This window comes from Palaemon carinicauda, chromosome 19 (genome assembly GCF_036898095.1).
Source record: "Palaemon carinicauda isolate YSFRI2023 chromosome 19, ASM3689809v2, whole genome shotgun sequence".
NCBI lineage: Eukaryota > Metazoa > Arthropoda > Malacostraca > Decapoda > Palaemonidae > Palaemon > Palaemon carinicauda.
The window spans coordinates 24,277,510-24,297,380 of NC_090743.1; the positions used below are offsets into that span (position 1 = coordinate 24,277,510).

The 19,871-nt window shown below is 48.2% G+C and overlaps 1 protein-coding gene across 1 annotated transcript in view; it reads right to left on the bottom strand.

Moving 5' to 3' along the window:
* Positions 1-19,871, bottom strand: part of Taf9 (TBP-associated factor 9) — a 53,652-nt gene that overhangs the window by 22,026 nt on the left and 11,755 nt on the right. Inside the window, exon 2 of the mRNA XM_068393317.1 lies at positions 11,975-12,114. Coding sequence (XP_068249418.1) covers positions 11,975-12,114 — 140 coding nt within the window. The remainder of the gene's footprint in view (positions 1-11,974; positions 12,115-19,871) is intronic.

The window sequence follows — 19,871 nt, forward strand, 5'->3', positions numbered from 1 at the left end:
GAGGAAACACAAAAGAGGTCCTTCCCAGTTGCTTCTTGGAATGCAACCAGTCCCCCATAACCCTCAAAGCTCTCCTAGATGATCTGGCGAGAACAAGCTTGGTGAAGGGAGGCGCAGCAGACTGCATGCCCAGAGCAAACTCGGAGGGAGGAGAACGAGGGGTTGCAGACACAAAATGCTCAGGATACAAGTCCCTGAACAAGGCAAGGACTTTGCGAAAGTCTAAGGAGGGTGGCGAAGACTTGTGCCCTTCAATATCAGAGTGAGGTTCATCCAGATGTGCAGCTTCATCATCCGATACATCATCATCCGAAAGTTGAGTTGTGAGTGGCAAAGGCAGAGCAGCAAGCTGAACGGCTGAATCCGGCAGAACGGGTGCATGCGTACCTGCGGATCCAACATCATGCCTCTGCTGGTCGGTCTGCGAGCTGGCAACAACACAAGCAGAGGGCTGGTGTGTGGGAGGGGCTGCGGTGGGCTGAGGAGCATGCGGTATGGTATGCAGAGCATGCTGTAAGGTATGCGGCTCATGCTGCATGGAATGCGGAGCATGCTGTAAGGTATGCAGAGCATGCTGCATGGGCTGAGGAGAATGCCGCATAGTGCTGGAACCCGGCAACTCCTGATGCGGCAGCTCACGCATGTTAGCAGATGGTGCAGCAAGAACATGCGTCTGGCAGGGAGGACTGCGCATCGGTGGAGGAGCTCTCACAGGTGGAGTGTGGGAGCAGGCAGCCGCAGTATCTGCTGAGCGCACAACCTCTGCGGGTTGTAGGTTAACAGGAGAGGTGTTAACTTTCTCGGCATGATACTCCTGCATGAATGCCGCAAGCTGAGACTGCATAGTCTGCAGCATGGACCACTTAGGGTCTACTGTGGTTGGAGCAACAACAGACGGAGCAGTAGCCTGTTGAGGGACCACTCTACCTCTCTTGGGAGGTGTGCAGTCATCAGATGACTGTGGCGAGTCCGAACTGACCCAGTGGCTACACCTGGGCCGTTGGACTAGCTCGGAAGGGACCTTACGTTTGAGCGGTCGTGAGACCTTGGTCCACCGTTTCCTCCTGGAAACTTCTTCCACAGACGAGGAATGTAAGGGCTCATTCGTCTGTATGTGGATGGGACGATCCTTAACAGATACGTCCGCAACCACTGAGGATACATCCGTGCGCCGATCAAGGCCTGCCGAACCCTTTGGTCCTTCGACATTGCTTCTCCCCTGGGCTTGGGAGCTTGCAAGAGGTCCCGGACTGGGAGGACGACTGGCACGCACAGATGTACCCTCATGCGCAACACTGACACTGACACTATGCACATCACTAGCACTAACACTTCCCACTGCACTCTTCGCTTTCAGCTCTCTGACATCTGCCAAGAGCTGATTACGGTCACTAACCAACGACTCCACCTTCTCACCGAGAGCCTGAATGGCACGCAACATATCAGCCATTGCAGGCTGAGCACTCGTAGCAGGTTCGGGAGTCACCACCACAGGGGAAGGAAAAGGTTGAGGGGCATGGGGAGAGGAAAAATCCACAGAGCGAGAAGAACTCCTCCTATCTCTCTCCTTCTCTAACCTACGTGCATATCTAAGGAATTCGTTAAAATCGAATTCCGAAAGCCCAGCACATTCCCCACATCGATCTTCCAATTGACAGGATTTACCCCTACAATTGGAACATACGGTGTGAGGATCTATAGAGGCCTTCGGAAGACGCCTAGTACAAGTCCTAACACTACACTGCCTGTATTTAGGAACTTGGGACTGGTCAGACATCTTGAATTTAGAAGTAGTCAAGGGGGAATTCCAAAATTAAGCAAAGTTCGTTAACCAATAAATCAAATTAATTCCAAAAGCTTTCTAAGCTAAGGATAAAGCTTCCTGAACAGCGAAGGCTAAACTTTAGAGCAAATACATCACCAAATCGTGAACAATAACTCCAAAATCAACAGCGTATCCAAGTAGGTCTTGCCGGCGGCACGACAGAGGAAAAATTGAGTTCTTGTTGACAAGAAGTACTTGAGTACCTGCTCACAGATGGCGCTGTTGAGTACACCCCCACCTGGATAGCGATCGCTGGCGTATCCCGACCGTAGATTTCTGTCGGGCAACGGAGTTGACAGCTACATGATCATCGGGTAAGATTAATATTGAAAAATTAATATCTCTTACATAAACTATCAAAACTTTAACTTGGCCCTAGCTTGGGTGGAGAGGGGGCTTGGGTGCTGTTCATATGTATATATGGTCAGTCTCTAGGGCATTGTCCTGCTTGATAGGGCAATGTCACTATCCCTTGTCCCTACCATTCTTGAGTTGTGTTTAAACCTTTAAACTCCATTAACATTATTTTGAACAGACTTAATCAAATTTACATATTTAAGAGGAATTCCATAATAACGCAACTCTCTCCACAAAATTGACCGGTGCACACTATCAAAGACTTTTACATAGTATACAAATGCCATTAAAAGTGGATTTCTATATTCTACGCATTGCTGTACAACATGTCTCAAAATTAAAATTTGGTCGTACAACTTCTACCTTTTATAAATCCTGCTAGTTCATGTCTCAGCTTTTCATCAATCTTTCTCTCTAGTCTCTTTAGAATAGTGATACCTTTGTAATTATTGCAATCAGTCAGGTCTCATTTTTTAGCCATTTTCAACAACACTCCAAATTCTCATTCATCAGGTTTTGCTTTTTCATGCCACATTCTACAAAACAATCATTTTCTGCCAGTATCAAGGGGCTTTCCATCTCCTGAGTTTTTTAATGATAACTTCGACTTCAAACACACTGAATTCATTCATGGGCACATCAAGGTCTTCATCATCTTCAGGTATATCAGTCACATTATTCCCTTCATATCTCCTATTCATGACATCACTAAAGTGTTCCATCCAATGTTGCCTTTCATCATCTTCTGTTGTTATAACAGACCCATCTCTCTTTTAGAAGGGTATATGCTTCTTCTTTGCCGCCGTAGAGATTTCATTAATAATTCTAGGCGTGACTCTTACACCATAGTTGTTGCCTGAATTATAGCTTTGTCAACCTAATCTGCTTTTCTGTCTAAATACTCGCTCCATTCATTCATGGCTTTTTTTTTTTTACTTCACGATCGATACTGGAATACTTAGAATGCTCTACCTTGCAATTTTCATTAATTCTTCAAAAACTTTTAACAATCAATTTCTGTCTCCATTTTATAGTATCCCACATATCATTTGACATCCATAGTTTTCTCCTTGTAATTACATGTCCCAAAACTTCACTACCAACTGACTGATAAATGTTCTTAATATCACACCATTCTTCATCATTGTCTGCTCTTCATCTCTCAAAGTCTAAGATCATAAATCGATTTCTGCATTCAATAGCAATTGTGTCTATGTTCTCATCTTCTAGAAACTTAGTTGTATCAAACCTAGTTATGAGGTAGTAGGTTGGCCAAGGCACCAGCCGCCCGTTGAAATACTACCGCCAGAGAGTTATGGGGTCCTTTGACTGGCCAGACAGTACTACGTTGGATCCTTCTCTTTGGTTACGGTTCTTTCTCTTTGCCTACACATACGCCGAATAGTCTGGCCTATTCTTAACAGATTCTCCTCTGTCCTCACACACCTGACAACACTGAGGTTACTAAACAATTCTTCTTCGCTCAAGGGGTTAACTACTGCACTGTATTTGTTCTGTGGCTACTTTCCTCTTAGTAAGGGTAGAAGAGACTCTTTAGCTATGGTAAGCAGCTCTTCTAGGAGAAGGACACTCCAAAATCAAACCATTGTTCTCTAGTCTTGGGTAGTGCCATAGCCTCTGTACCATGGTCTTCCACTGTCTTGGGTTAGAGTTCTCTTGCTTGAGGGTACAATCAGGCACACTATTCTATTTAATTTCTCTTCATCTTGTTTTGTTAAAGTTTTCATAGTTTATATAGGAAATATTTATTTTAATGTTACTCTTCTTAAAATATTTTATTTTTCCTTCTTTCCTTTCCTTACTGGGCTATTTTCCCTGTTGGGGCCCCTGGGCTTATAGCATTTTGCTTTTCCAGCTAGGGTTGTAGCTTAGCAAATAATAATAATAATAATAATAATATTCTATCTACATTTCTGTTGGGTGCTTTCACTTTTAATATCAGTGTGGCAATGGAGAGTTGGTGATCCCTATGCATATCTGCACCCTTATAGCTTCTTACATTTCTCAGAGTCCTACTTCTCTCTTTATTAATGGCTATGTGATCTATTTGATTTTTGTAATTCCACACTGTTAAGTCCATGTATATTTGTGGATGTCCTTATGCTTGAAGAGTACCTCCAATGACAGAATTGTTTGTTGAACAGAAGCATAAATTGTGCTCCTATTTCATTTGCAACTTCACAAAGACCTTCAACACCCATTACATTCTCTATACCTTGATTATTCTTTCCAACTTTAGCACTGAAGTCACCAATTACAATTTTCACCTCTCGCTCCGGGATCTCATCTATTACACTCTGCAGTTCTTCATAGTATTCATCTTTCCTTTCTTCGGGGGAGTCATTTGTTGGTGCATAGCAAACTATCATACTCATATTGCACTGCCTTGTTTTAAACTTTGCAAGTAACAATTTACTACTTACAGCTCTCCACTCAATTAAAGCCTTTTCTGCTCTAGCTGTCTCATCATCCCTACCCCTTCTCTTCCAACTCAATATGGAGTTTTTATGATAAAACAAAGTTTTATGAATACTTACCTGGCAGTTATATATATATATATATATAGCTTAGTCTCTGACGTCTGGCAGAATTTTTCAAAACTCGCGGCAACCGCCGTGTGGTGGTTGTGCGATTAGGTGGTTAACAACTCTTACAGGGTGGTACGTGGAATCATTCCCGTTTTCTGTTCCTCAGATCATCTTTGCCCGACCTGTCTCCTGAGGGGAGGTGGGTGGGCCTTAAAATATAGATATAACTGCCAGGTAAGTACTGTATTCATAAAACTTTGTTTTATCATAAAAATTCCATTTTTATGAATAGAACTTACCTGGTAGTTATATATATATACAGCTGATTCACACATTTGGAGGAGGGTGACAGACAGTTAACATCGTTGGGAAAACAACAATAAGTTGTAGGAGAAAAAACACCTTGATTCCTTACCTGCTAAGGTAGCTGACTTCAAAGGTTCCTGCCTCTTGAGTCGCTTTCCCTTAGGGGTGTCAGCCAGGAGTGGACCTGTCATGCTGAAACCACTCAATCGAGTCTGTCAAACGGGGTGAGACCAACAACTTGACTAAACTTCAGAACTACCTATGCCCCTTTTTTTTAAAAACTGCAACCTTACTTAAACTAACCACCTAACCTTGCAGAATAGATATAAACTATCTAGCTAGACTGAGGGTACTGTACCACAAGTCAAAGTCCTCAGACAACCGTAAAAACACCGACCCAAACACAGGCATACAAAAGCTAAGGTTGAGGGGAGGTAGTAACTCCTTTGCCTATTACAGAAGCTGCAGCTACGTATGGGCCTAAGGTGTAACACCTTTAATAATCCACTCTTACCTCTCTGAGGTAATGAGAGGCGAACACAGAGTTGCTTCTCCAGAACGTTGCATCCATAATCTGCCTAACTGACATATTCTTACGATATGCCAGCGAAGTAGCAATAGCTCTCACTTCGTGAGCCCTTACTTTCAAAAGGCCGAAGTACTCCTCCTCACACAAGAGGTGAGCTTCTCTTATAGTTTCCCTCAGGAAGAATGACAATGCATTCTTTGAAAGGGGCTTTTGCGGATCTTTCACTGAGCACCATAAGGAATTAGATGCACCTCTAACATTCTTAGTGAGATAAATACGCTCTGAGGGCTCTAACTGGATTAGTGAGGTTAGGGACCTCAAAAGTCCTCGGCCACGGTTTTGATGGATTCTCGTTCTTAGCGAGGAAGTCAATCCTCAATGCACATACTGCTCCATTCTGGTTGAAACCCACTTGTTTCTCAATAGCGTGAACCTCGCTGATCCTTTAAGCTGTGGCCAGAGCCATCAGGAAGAGGGTTTTCTTCGTAGCATCTCTAAGAGACGCTTGTGAGATGGGTTCGAACTTCTTGGTGCATAGTAACTTCAGAACCACATCCAGATTCCAAGCTGGGGGCCTTAACTGAGCCTGCTTAGTTGTCTCAAAAGACTTCACGAGGTCTTGCAAGTCTTTATTCTGAGACAAATCTAAGCCTCTGTGCCTACAGACAGCTGAGAGCATACTCCTATACCCTTTAATCGTGGATACGGCCAGTTTAGCATCCTGTCTGAGGGACAACAAAAAATCCGCTATTTGGCTCACAGAGGTAGTGGTTGAGGAAACTTTGTGCTGCCTACACCAAGCTCTAAAGGTTTCCCACTTAGATTGGTAGACTATTTGCGAAGAGACCCTCCTCGCTCTGGCGATAGCTCTTGCAGCTTGCGCAGAAAAAAACCTCTCGCTCTGACAAGCTTCTCGATAGTCTGAAGGCAGTCAGTCTTAGAGCGAAGGGGTTTTGATGATACCTCTCGAAGTGGGGCTGTTTGAGAAGCTTTGGACTTGGAGGAAGGCTTCTTGGAAAGTCCACCAACATGTCCACCACTTCCATGAACCATTCTCTTGTTAGCCAGAATGGAGCTACTAGGATCATTCTTCCTGATTTGAGGAGAGCGAATTTCCTGACGACCAGATTGATGATCTTGAACACGGGGAACGCATATGTGTCCATCCCCATCCAATCCATCAAGAAGGTGTCTACTGCTATTGGCTCCTCGCCCGAGACTAGGGATCATTAGTTGGGGATCCTCTTGTTTTGGTTGGAGGCGAAGAGGTCTATTAAAGGTCTCACCCATAACTTCCACAGACTCTGACAGACCAGTTGGTTGAGGGTCCATTCTGTGGGAAGAACTTGCCCTTTCCTGCTGAGCATGTCTACTCTTACATTCTTCTGTCCCTGCACGAATCTTTTTAGCAGTTCTATTTTGTTTTCCTTTGACCATAGAAGGAGCTCCTTTGTTGTTTCAAAGACACAGAGAGTGAGTTCCCCCTTGCTTTCTGATGTTAGCTAGAGCCGTGGTGTTGTCCGAGTTGACTTCCACTATCCTCCCTGACACTGAGTCTTTGAACGCCTTCAGTCCTAACAGAATGGCCATCAACTCTTTCTTGTTGATGTGCCATCCGGTCTGATTCTTTTCCCAAGAGCCTGAGACCTCCTTGCTTACTAGTGTTGCTCTCCATCCTGACTCCGAAGCGTCTGAGAACAACACTAGGTCTGGGTTCTTCCTGTACAGGGAGATTCCTTCTCCTAACAAAGCTGGATCCAGCCACCAAATCAGATGATCCTTGACTTCTGCTGGAATGGGGAAGGAAAAGGAGTCTTCTTGAATCCTCCTGTTCCACACCTTTGATAGGAAGTGTTGAAGAGGTCTGAGGTGCAGTCTTCCCAAAGAGACAAACTGTTCGAGCGAGGAGAGGGTTCCCAGCAAACTCATCCAATCCCTCGCTGAGCACTTCTGTCTCTTCAAGAATTCTCGAACCTTCTCGAGGCACCTGGTTTACCTCTCATGGGAGGGAGAAGTCCGAAAACGAACTGAGTCCAGAACTATCCCCAAATAAAGAATAGTCTGACTCGGCTCGGTCTGAGATTTCTCCCTGTTGATGACGAGACCCAGTTCTTGAGCCATCGTGAAAGTCTTGTGTAGGTCCTCCAGACATTTCTCTTTCGACCGCAATCTTATCAACCAGTCGTCCAGATAAAGAGCTACTCCTATCCCCTCTTGATGAAGCCACCCTGCCACGTTCGCCATTACTCTGGTGAAGACTTGAGGAGCAGTGCTGAGGCTGAAGCAAAGGGCCTTGAACTGGAAGCACTTGCCTTGGATCATGAATCTCAGGTACTTCCTTGAAGTCGGATGGATGGGGACGTGAAAATAAGCGTCCTGTAAATCCAGAGACACCATCCAGTCCCCTGGACGTACTGCTGCCAGCACCGACTGAGTTGCCTCCATGGTAAATTTTGTCCTTTCCACGAAGACGTTCAGAGCTGACATCCAGAACGGGTCTCCATCCACCCGAGTTCTTGGGTACCAGAAACAGGCGATTGTAGAAACCTGGGGAGGATAGTTCCAGAACTTGTTCTATCATTCCCTTCTCCAGCATCTGGTCCACCAGGTCCAGTAGGGCCCTTTGTTTCATGGCATCCGAGTACTGAGCCACTAAGGCTAGAGGAGTATTTGAAAGCGGAGGCTTCTTCAAAAGGGGGATCTTGTATCCCTCTTTGATGACTGAGAGGGACCAGGCGTCCGCCCCTCTTTTCTTCCAAGCCTGCCAAAAAAGTGACAGTCTTGCTCCTACCGCTGTCTGGAGGACTTGGAGCGGGATCTAAACGAACCTCTATTCGTCCTTCCGCCCGTCTCCTGCCTTCTTCCCCTGAAGTCTGATCTCGAAGGAGCTCTACCTCGAAAGGGCTGTTGAAATTTCCTCTCCTCTCTCTTCAGAGACGAAGGAATGACTGGCAAAGGCTTTCTAGCAGAGCGCGACAGGAGGTCTTGAGTGGCCTTTTGCGCAAGCGAAAGGGTAATGTCCCTGACAAGGGACTCAGGAAAGAGATGTTCTGAGAGAGGGGCGTAAAGGAGCTCAGACTTCTGCGCAACCGTAACTGATCTGGAAGCAAAAGAACATAACAGGGCCCTCTTCTTCAAAACTCCTGCCGAAAAAAGGGAAGCCAACTCATTAGACCCATCCCTAAGAGCTTTGTCCATGCATGCCATGATACTATTAAGGTCTTCTGTTTCCTCCACTCCTTCGGTTTTCCTGGCCAAAGTACCTAGAGACCAGTCCAAAACACTAAAAACTTCAAAGGCTCGGAAAATCCCCTTGACGAGGTGGTCAAGCTCAGACATTGACCACATAACCTTCGCCGAGTTAAGGGCATGCCTTCTAGCAGAGTCAACAATACCAGAGAAGTCCCCCTGGGAGGAGGCAGGAACTCCCAGGCCCAGAGGTTCTCCAGTCTCGTGCCACATGCCCGCCTTCGAAGCAAGTCGATCTGGTGGAAAAGAGAAGGTGGTCTTAACCGCTTGCCTACGCTCCTTCATCCACTCATCAACTTTAGCGAGAGCCTTCCTAGCAGAGATGGAGAGCTTCATTTTGATGAAGGCCGACTGCTTTTTGGCCTTCTTCCTCCTAAACTGCGATTAAGGAGAACGAGGGGCAGCAGGAAGAAACTCCTCCCCATAAAGCTCAAGGAGTGAGCGAGAGAGAACCTTATAATCCCCAGCCGCGTTCGCAGGCTTGTCTTCATCCTCTGAGACATCTTCAAGATCTTGTCCCACCTCTACTACAGTCTCTCTTCGGGCTGAAGGTTCACCTGCATCCGAAAGAGGCAAATCGTAGGATGCGTCCTGTAGGAGAGGGCTGCATGCGTCCTGACACCGAGAACCGTGTGCGTCCTGGCGCCGCGCACTGGAATTGTCCAGGCGCCGAGCGCTAGAAGAGTTCTTGAGGCGGTAGGCGGATGCATCCTGGCGCCGGGAGCTGGAAGCGTCCTTGCGCTGAGAGCTGCAATCGTCCTGGAGAAGCAGGCTGGAATCGTCCTGGCGCCGAGAGCGAGAGACGGAATCATCCTGGAGGCGAGTCGATGAGGAAGAAGCGCGGTACCGCGCCTTTGACGAAACGCGCTGAGGTTCCCAGGTAGAGGAACTCCGTTCCCTCTTAGAGGCCGATTTCTTAACAGGTAATGAGTCATCCTTACGTCTGTCCAACTGGGGGAAAGGGCGGCTAAAAGCTTGTACCAAAGAAAAAAGCTGCATTTGCATAACAGTCATAAAAGACTTAGCGACTGCTGCTGGATCCTGCGGTTCCGAAGGCGATGGTTGTCGAGTAGCGCTGGTTGAAGGAGAAGGATCTCTCGACGGTCTCTCTTGAATTTCGTCTCTCGGCTTTGGTCTTTTCACTGGAACGGCGTCCAAGTAATCCTCAGAAAGGTTCGGGGCTACTTGAACAGGGAGAGCGAGAACGAGTGTGTTCAGTTCGGTTCCACCTCCTCTTGGTTGGTCTCGAAGCCTCATACTGCCATTTGCATCTGGGAGAGGGGTTCGGGGAGGACACCATCACTTCCGACACGCCTTTTCCGTGGCGGTCAAAAGCAGCCTGGGAAAATGCAACAGGACTGTCTGAGGCGACGGCTGACCGAGGATACATACCTCTCACTCCCTTATGGCCGTCGACGTACCTTCTCCCTTGGTCCTAGGAGCTTGGTAGAGGTCTAGACCTAGGGTGATGACAGGTTCGATCCGTCGCCACCTCCACTGCACTTTCACCAGCACTAATCTCACTCTCACTCTTACCTTTTGAGGCTGAAAGTTGGTCTTTAATAGCCTTCAACTCAGCCGCCATCCTGGCGTACCGAGGGTCATCCACAGATACCGTTCCTGTAGAAGGGGCAGGAGTTACTACCTCAAGGGAAGGTTCAACTTCCAAAGAGGAATTAATTAATGGGTCAATAAAATTATCTAAACTACGCTCACTAGCAGATTTAGATTTAGATCTCGAAGCCCTCCTGACTTTATCTAGCTCTAACTTGCGCACATAACGCTTCATAGCTAACCATTCTTTCTCGCTCAAAACCTCACATTCCTTGCACCTTTTATCAAGTGCACAATCAAAACCCCTGCAACCCAAACAAATAGTGGGAGGGTCTACCGAAACTTTCGGTAACCTCACCTTGCATTCCTCATTTACACACACACGAAAATGAAGTTTCTCACTCATATTAAACAAACCAATAATAACAGAATACAGTAAACACAAAAGCAATTGCCAAAACCCCAAGTCAATGTACTTAACCAAAAATAAGTCCGGTACAGCGACACAGGGAAAGCGAAACGAAAAACTCCAATGGCAGACCAACGATGTTGTCAGTCCAACCGGCAGAGATGATCTGAGGAACAGAAAACGGGAATGATTCCAAGTACCACCCTGTAAGGGTTGTTAACCACCTAACCGCACAACCATCACACGGCGGTTGACGCGAATTTTGAAAAATTCTGCTGGATATATAACTGCCAGGTAAGTTCTATTCATAAAACTGTTCCTCCTGAATAAATATATATATTGCCTTGGTTTAAGGTTCCCTTACCAATTCCCCTACAACGTGTTTCACTTAGGGCCAAGATATCCAAACTATATTTCATACATTCGTTTTCCACTTGCTGTAACTTCCCAATCTAATTCATAGTTCTAACATTCCAATTACTGTAACAATTTTCAGTTTTTCTTTAGCATTTATAAACCAGGAGATTTTTAGCATCACACTACACCTGGGACTGGGGGCCATTATCTTATCTTCCCTTTTCATTGACTGACTAAATCCCTAGAGGATTCACTGGCTAGATTCATCAAAGGATAGCCAGTTCCTTGTGATGCGCAGTGCCTATCTAACTAAGGCAAGTGACCCCTGTCAGTCCATACCGATTTCAGTAAAATTATCCGCCAGGCATCAGGAGTAGAAGCAGAAGAGACAACTTGTCTCTCGCCTTAAACCCAATTTGTCACCTTGCTGCCAGTGACTTCTCCGATATTTAGGGGGCATTTCCCCCACACCCAAAATTCTTGTTACTCCTTCAGGTCGCTCATCCACTTATATAACCGTTGGCAAACATGGATTGCTATGATATACCGCCTAGCTATAAATATTATATACCTGCGGTAAAATACTATTCATGTTTTACCTCCTGCTATATCTAACAGATGTACAAATACAGTCATGATACGCTCTTTCCCTACTGCATATTGGTAATTATGCTTAAATACAAATAAAGGTTAGAAATTTAATACAAGATAACTATTTTAGTAAACACTAAACACAAAGGCTGACCTCTTTGACAAAGCCTTTGGTATTACTAGTTGTCAAACCAATCGAAAATAATACGTATTCAAATTGAAAAAACAAAATATAAATATCAACTTACATCACGAGGTGGTGGAGATGTAAAAGATTTTTCCATCTGTAAAAGAACTGCCAACTTTACATCATCCATTTCTATAGTTTTAGTTTTCTTTGCATAATTTGCATATACTCTAGCATCATCCAGTATTTGGGACACATAACCTGTAACAGTTAACAAAATATTAAAAAAATACAGTACGATACAGAGAAAAGTACAATACACAAAGATCTAAACAAACTAACCTGATCTTAAAAGTCTACAGTAATCATACATCGTAATTCAAGTAATTCCAACAAATATTAATCTTCTGCTGTATCATTTAATGAAAATACTTATATGTAAACTGTGATTGCATCATGGTTCTAACTCATCTTTGCACCTCGACAACATGAAATCTTTGAATAATGCAAATAGTCATGCTGAACATCCTGTTTTATTGACTATACAATTCTAATTACTTGGAATTTACTCAATCTCAAGTAATATCATAAAGTATACTTCATACCACAAGTTTCAATAGGATTACCAGTACTCATTTTCAACAAATATGACAAATTCATCGATAATTTGTATTTTTCCTAACTATATAAACCTCAGCTATTTAATAGGGGTATTACTTTCGGCGTAGCTGAAATGATGAGCCACTAATTTTTAACGAGGGTTTACTACACACACCGCTAGTTAGCGGGGGTAGGGGAGAGTAGCTTGCTACCCCCCACCCCTCTCACACACCTGTGCTTGAGCTCACTTTGCTTGGTGGTAGGACTTCAAGGGGGATAGGGCTGGCGGGCAAGTTTGGTTAAATAGCTAAGGTTTGTATAGTTAGGAAAAATGACAAATTCGTAGATAATTTGTATTTTTCCTAACGATACAAACCTAGCTATTTACATGGGGTAATTACTTTGGCGCAGCCGATGACGAGCCATAAAGTTTTAACGAGGGTTTCCTACAGGGGGGGGGGGGGAGGAGCTTGCTACCCCTCCACCCTCACACACACCGGTAATTCGTCCACTTTACTTAGAGGTAGGACTTATCTTGGGGGACAGGGCTGGCGGGCACATAACTGTAAATAGCTAGGTTTGTATCGTTAGGAAAAATACAAATTATCTACGAATTTGTCATTTTTTTCGTAACTGAATACAAACCCCGCTATTTACATGGGGTGACTCAACCCTTAGGAAGGGAGGTAAGTCCCCTGCCATACTGGCTTTGGCTTGCCCGGGGGCCCCGAACACGAGTTCATGAAGCAACTCCAGGATTGGGGTCCCTGCACCTCGCAGGCAGTCAAGGACTGCTGCGGCCTACGTAAGTTGTGTGTGAAAGTGAGCAGTGACACGTCCTAGGAAGTTGACCTGGAGTCCTTAATAAGGAAATCTAGGCTAGGACTACCCAATACCACCTCGTCAGGGTATGGGGACATGACAGTATTACAAGTTAATACTAGGAACACAAGGAAGCATGGCTTACCTGCAGAGGTTCGAGGTCAGCTGTGCAAAGGACCCAGGATGCTGTTTTTCTCCAAGGGAGGAGAGGATGAAGAAAAGAAAAGGGCCAGACAGATCTTTTCATTCACACAGACTAAAACCGGGTAACAATGCCCTCAACCTTCTGCTACTTGTCCAATTAGGAGCCTGAGGTTAGACCAGCTGTTGTGCAGCCACCACAGGGCCATGAAGGTAGTCCGACGCTTCCAGACCCCAGCTTCCAGGACCTGCATCACAGAAAAGTTCTTCTTGAAGGCCAAGGACGCAGCCACGTCCCTGACATCATGCGCCCTAGGGCGCCGTGACGGGGGAGGGTCAGAACTCAAGGCCAGGTGGATTACCTTGCGGATCCAGGCCGAGATGGTGTTTCTGGTGACCCTCTTCTTCGTTGGCCCGGTGCTAACAAATAAGGCTCGCACCTGGGGCCGGACTGCAGCTGTTCTCTTCAGATACAACCTCAGACTCCTGACTGGGCACAGTAGGAGATGGTCTGGGTCATCTGTTACAGAACGAAGACTCGAGACCTGGAAAGAGTCGAACCTAGGGTCCGGCACTCCCGGGTTCTGAGTCTTAGCAACAAACTCAGGGATGAAGCTGAACGTTACCTCCCCCTATCCCCTTGAATGGGCGACATCGTAGGAGAGACCATGTAGTTCGCTGACTCGCTTGGCCGAGGCCAAAGCTAGCAGGAACACCGTCTTCCAGGTAAGGTGGCGATCTGAAGCCTGGCGTAATGGTTCGTAGGGAGGCCTCTTAAGAGACCTGAGGACTCGAACCACGTTCCAAGGAGGAGGTCTCACTTCCGACTGAGGGCAGGTAAGTTCATAACTCCGTATTAGCAGAGACAGTTCCAGCGAGGAGGAAATGTCCATTCCTTTGAGCCTGAAGGCAAGACTTAAGGCTGAGCGATAGCCTTTCACTGCCGAGACTGAAAGGCGCATTTCTTCCCGCAGATACACAAGGAACTCCGCTATTGCTGGTAAAGTAGCATCGAGGGGAGAGATACCCCTTCCACGGCACCAACCACAGAAAACTCGCCACTTCGCCTGGTAGACTCCTGCGGATGACCTGCGCAGGTGGCCAGACATCCTTTCCGCAACTTGTTGCGAAAATCCTCTCTCTTTGAGGAGATGCTGGATAGTCTCCAGGCGTGAAGTCGAAGCGAAGCTACGGCTTTGTGAAAGATGTTGGAGTGTGGTTGTTTGAGTAGCTCGTGACGTGGAGAGAGTTCCCTCGGAATCTCCGTGAGGAGCTGCAGAAGGTCCGGAAACCACTCTGCGTGATGCCATAGCAGAGCAATCAAGGTCATCGAGAGATTGACCGATGTTCTGGTCTTGTTGAGGACCCTCCTCATCACACAGAACGAGGGAAAGGCGTACACGTCGACGTTGTCCCACCGTTGTTGGAAGGCATCCTGCCAGAGGGCCTTGAGGTCCGGGACTGGGGAGCAGTACAGCGGAAGCTTGGTTTTCAACGCCGTAGCGAACAGGTCCACAGTCGGGGAACCCCACAAAGTCAGGACTTTGTTGACTATCTGAGGATCCAAAGACCACTCGGTACTCACTGTGATTACTAGACAATTCTTCTTCACCCAAGGGGTTAACTACTGCACTGTAATTGTTCAGTGGCTACTTTCCTCTTGGTAAGGGTAGAAGAGACTCTTTAGCTATGGTAAGCAGCTCTTCTAGGAGAAGGACACTCCAAAATCAAACCATTGTTCTCTATTCTTGGGTAGTGCCATAGCCTCTGTACCATGGTCTTACACTGCCTTGGGTTAGAGTTCTCTTGCTTGAGGGTACACTTGGGCACACTTTTCTATCTAGTTTCTCTTCCTCTTGTTCTGTTAAAGTTTTTATAGTTTAAATGGGAAATATTTATTTTAATATTGTTACTATTCCTAAAATGTTCTATTTTTCCTTATTTCCTTATTTCCTTTCCTCACTGGGCTATTTTCCCTGTTGGGGCCCCTGGGCTTATAGCATCCTGCTTTTCCAACTAGGGTTGTAGCTTAGCATTTAATAATAATAATAATAATAATAATCTGCGTCACTCTGCTCAGACTGTCGGCGAGCACATTCCTCTTGCCTGGAATGAAGCAAGCTGTAAGTGATATCGAGTGGACCTCGGACCATCTCAGGATCTCTACTGCAAGATGGGACAGCAGTTCCGAAAAGGTACCTCTCTGCTTGTTGATGTAAGCCACCACCGTGGTGTTGTCGCTCATCACCACTACGAAGTGACCCGCCAGGAATTGGTGGAACTTTTGAAGGCCCAGGAAAACGGCCTTCATCTCCAGCAGGTTTATGTGAAGGTACTTTTCTGATTCTGACCACAGGCCGGAGGCCTTGTGGTTCAGAACGTGGGCCCCCCACCCCTTGTTTGACGCGTCCGAAAACAACATCAAATCTGGGGAGGAGACGAGAAGATCCACTCCCTTTCGTAGGTTCTCGTCTACCACCCACCACTCCAGGTCCGACCGTTCCGCAGATCCCATAGGGATCAAGATGTCCGGGGAGTCGAGTCCTTGACTCCACCGGGACTTCAGTCGCCACTGAAGGGATCTCATCCTGAGGCGACTGCTGGGGACGAGACGGGTTAGAGAGGAGAGGTGGCCGAGGAGACAAAGCCACGATTGGGCTGGGAGTTCTTCTCGAGTGAGGAAAGGTCACGCGACCTTCTTCAGCCTTGCTATCCTTTCGTCTGATGGGAAGGCTTTGTGGAGATTGGTGTCTATGATCATGCCTAGATATACGTCTCTGAGAGGGCTGCAGAGAAGACTTTTCGAGGTTTACCACGATCCCCAGATCCCGGCAAACCTCGAGGAGCTTGTCTCGGTGGCGGAGAAGGGATACTTCCGAGTCTGCCAGGACCAGCCAGTCGTCCAGGTAACGAAGGAGACGGATGCCGATCCTGTGTGCCCACGAAGAGATGATGGTGAAGACTCTGGTGAACACCTGAGGTGCTGTGGAGAGACCGAAGCACAACACCTTGAACTGGTAGATCTTGTGATCTAAGCAAAATCTTAGGTACTGTACTTCCTTGAAGACGGGTGGATTGGGATCTGGAAGTACGCGTCCTTCAGATCCAGTGTGCACATGAAATCTCGCGGTCTCACTGCAAGCCTGACCGTGTCCGCTGTCTCCATGCTGAATGGAGTCTGTTTGACAAACCCGTTCAGGGGTCGAGAGATCGATGACTGGTCTCCAGCCTCCAGACGCCTTTTTCACAAGAAAGAGTCGACTGTAGAAGCCTGGGGACCCGTCCACGACCTCCTGGAGAGCGTTCTTCTCTAACATGGTCTGGACTTCTGCCCAAAAGGGCTTGCCCCATTGCTGATCCCATGGGAGCTCAATGATACTGGATTCGCTGTCAGGGGAGGTAGAGATGTTGTGTATGGGACGGGATATTCCTGACTGATTACAGAAATTGTGCAGGAATCGGCCCCGAGTTGCTGCCACCTGTTCGTGCAACTTTGAAGGCATCCCCCCACTGGTGGACATGCAGGGGGACTGCCACTCCTAGCGTTTGCGGCCTCGGCCGCTCCCTCTAGGATTCTTCCCTCCCCTGGAGGACTTCTTGCCTTTCTTGTCCTTGACAGGAAAGGGCTTAGACACCGTCGTCTTCGCTGCCGCTGCCGGTTTCGTGGTCTTGGAAGGGCGTGGCTGCTGAGGTGCTGGAGGTTTATAGGGCTTAGATGTCAGAGCCCTATGTAGGAGGGAGTCTTGGTTCGACTTCCTCCATCTCTCAGCGGCCTGCTCCACGTCCCTAGGCTCAAACAAGTTCGTCCCCATCATGGAAGAATGTCTGAGCCTGCTGATCTGGGTGTTGGGGACCTTTTGATGGAACCTCTCAGACACCGCATCTCGACGTTTCAAGATGGTGTTAACCCACAAGTTCGAGACTTGGTGGGCTAGAAACTCGATCGTGCAAGTGCCTGAGAGTAAAAAGGTCTCCATAGCCTTCTCCTGGCTAAAGATCTCAGTTGCCGAGAATAAGACCTGCCGGGTGGAGAGTCTCTCAAGAGGGACTCCCTTGGTAAGCTCTTCCAATGAATGGTGGAGGGGAAGAGCCAAACAAGTCTCCTCTACGATGTCGAAGTACCTCCTCTGTTGTACACGAGGAGGTGGGAGGAGTTTGTTGCCGGCGCTGGAACGGCTGGAGGAGACAAGCTCGGAGAGCTGGACTTCGATCTTGTCCCTGGCACTCTTGACCCCTTGAGACCAGGGCAAAGCCGCACTAGCCTTAGTGGGTTTTTGAGTCCCAAAGACTCGGTCAGGGACCCTGTCTTTGCCCTCACGAAGAGGAATCTCTGGGTCAGCAAACCCATTGAGAGTCCTCATAAGGGTCAGAACCTGCCAGAACGCATGTTCTGACTCCTGCAGTTCTCCTCCTGAAGGACTAGCAGCGAAGTCTCCTGTCCCCAAAGGCTCTTCTTGGGGGGACTCGCGGACGTTCTCCGAATGACTGGCTGGCTCCGGTCTAAGTCTTGATGAAGACTTTGGTACCGTCTTGGAGTCCTTTGACTCCCTCCTGGGAGGGATGCAAGACTCCAACAACGACGGGGGCATGCTCTTCTCCACTCCTACCCGAGAAGACTTTTCAGCGCGAGGTGGGGTTTCCCTCATTGGTGAGATGGGGGACCGCTTCACCTCACGTGACTCCCCTGAGGACGGGAAGTCTTCGTCCGAAGTGGAGGGAGAAAAAGTCTGGGGTGGAGAGGAGGCCTGCCTCAAAGACTTACGAGGAGTCAGCTTTGCCCTCGGAGAAGTTACCACATTAGAAACTCTTCTTTTCCTCTTCAGGGGAGTAGAAGCTGCCAAGGATTTGTGGCCCAGGCCAGAGAGAACAGGCTTAAACGCCTGCACGACCGCTCTGACCAGTGTCCCAAACCAAGGCTGCTGGCTGACGGCTGCGCTGTCAGATACTCCCTCTGGAGGGAAAGGGATCGACCGATCCCTGGGAGGAGTTACCAAAGGGGGGTTCGCCTGAAAAGAAGAAGATGATGGAGAAGAAATGTCCCTGGACCTTTCTGGAACCTTCCCCCCTAACGGCGAGCGCGCTGTCCTGCGCTTGCAGGGGGGGGGGGAGATGTGGCGATGGCGACTTTGCTGCGCGTTGTCCTCCAGCGTCGCGCGTGGGATGGTATTGGCGATCGCGCGATGGGGAATACCCAGATTCGCGCGCGGGGGCGAATGTTGGCGCGCGCGGGGCGCGTAGGAGCGCGTGCCGGAGACAGCAGAGGGTGCGCAGAAGGTAGATTGCGCGCGCGGGCGCTCAGGATGAAGAGCCCATGCGGGCGATGATATCGTTGGGCGGGTGCTGGCAAGAGATGGCGCGCAGGTGAAGAACGACGGCGCGCTGGCGCGTTGGCGAGCGCTGACGAGCAGGGGAAGTATTCACCTTCCCTACTGCGCCCAGATCGGAATATCGTGGGCGCACAGGAGATCGTTGGCGCGCAGGAGAACGATGGCGCGCAGAAGGTTGAAGGCGTGCAGTGTCACGCTGGTGATCAGGGGAGTGCTGGCGCGCAGGTGAGTGCTGACGCGCAGGTGACCACTGGCGCGCTTTAGCAGGAATGTCAGCCAACGGTGAGTGCTGACGCGTAGGAGAGCGCTAACGCGCTCTGTCAGGATCGTCGGCAGCAGAAGAACGCTGGCGCGTAAGGGACGTATGCGCCAATTTGCGCATACGCCCCTGATACCCCGAAGGGACCGTTGCCTGTCTTACAAAAACAGGATAGGTGGGCGCCCACAGCGCATCAGCAGCCAGGAACGGCGACGGCAGGTCAGCAGGTCTGACGGGTGGAAGGTCGAAGTGTCCTTTGTAAGGACGACCTTCCACCGAAGGGGATCGCGAACGATCCGCAGAGGTCCAGGGTTGTAGCCGAAACAGTCGGGGATGGATGACGAGGCTCCTCTGCGGCGAGATGATGAACCGAAGAGGCGCCTCCTCACACCCTTGTGAGGTGAAGGAAGGCCTCTCCGGCGAAGAGGAAGGCGAGCTATACGCCAAATGCGCCCTCTGGGGGCTGTTGGGTCAGCGAACTGACTGTCAGCAGTCCTCCGAAGAGGAGTCTCTGTGAGTGAACTCCCCCGAGGGGGAGAATCACTGGCAGGAGAGACTGCTGGACTTAGTTCCTCCCTCGAAGGTTGAGCAGAGGGAGAAACTAAGCCTTCAGCTACAGCAGGTTGATCAGTTGCAGAGGACGGAGATACCGCATCCGAAGCCTCTGCCACCACAACGTCGACGATAGACAAAGGATCAACCTCTGCCAAAGTCGGCGATTGTTTGACAGCGGCACCCAACCGGATCATGTCAAACAAGGCTTCCTTGGAGGGCGAACCCTCGAGCCCCAAGGAAGACCAAAGCTGAAACAAATCTTTATTACTTACATTAATATTTAAATCCTCCCCGGGGGAGGAGGGGGAGCTGCC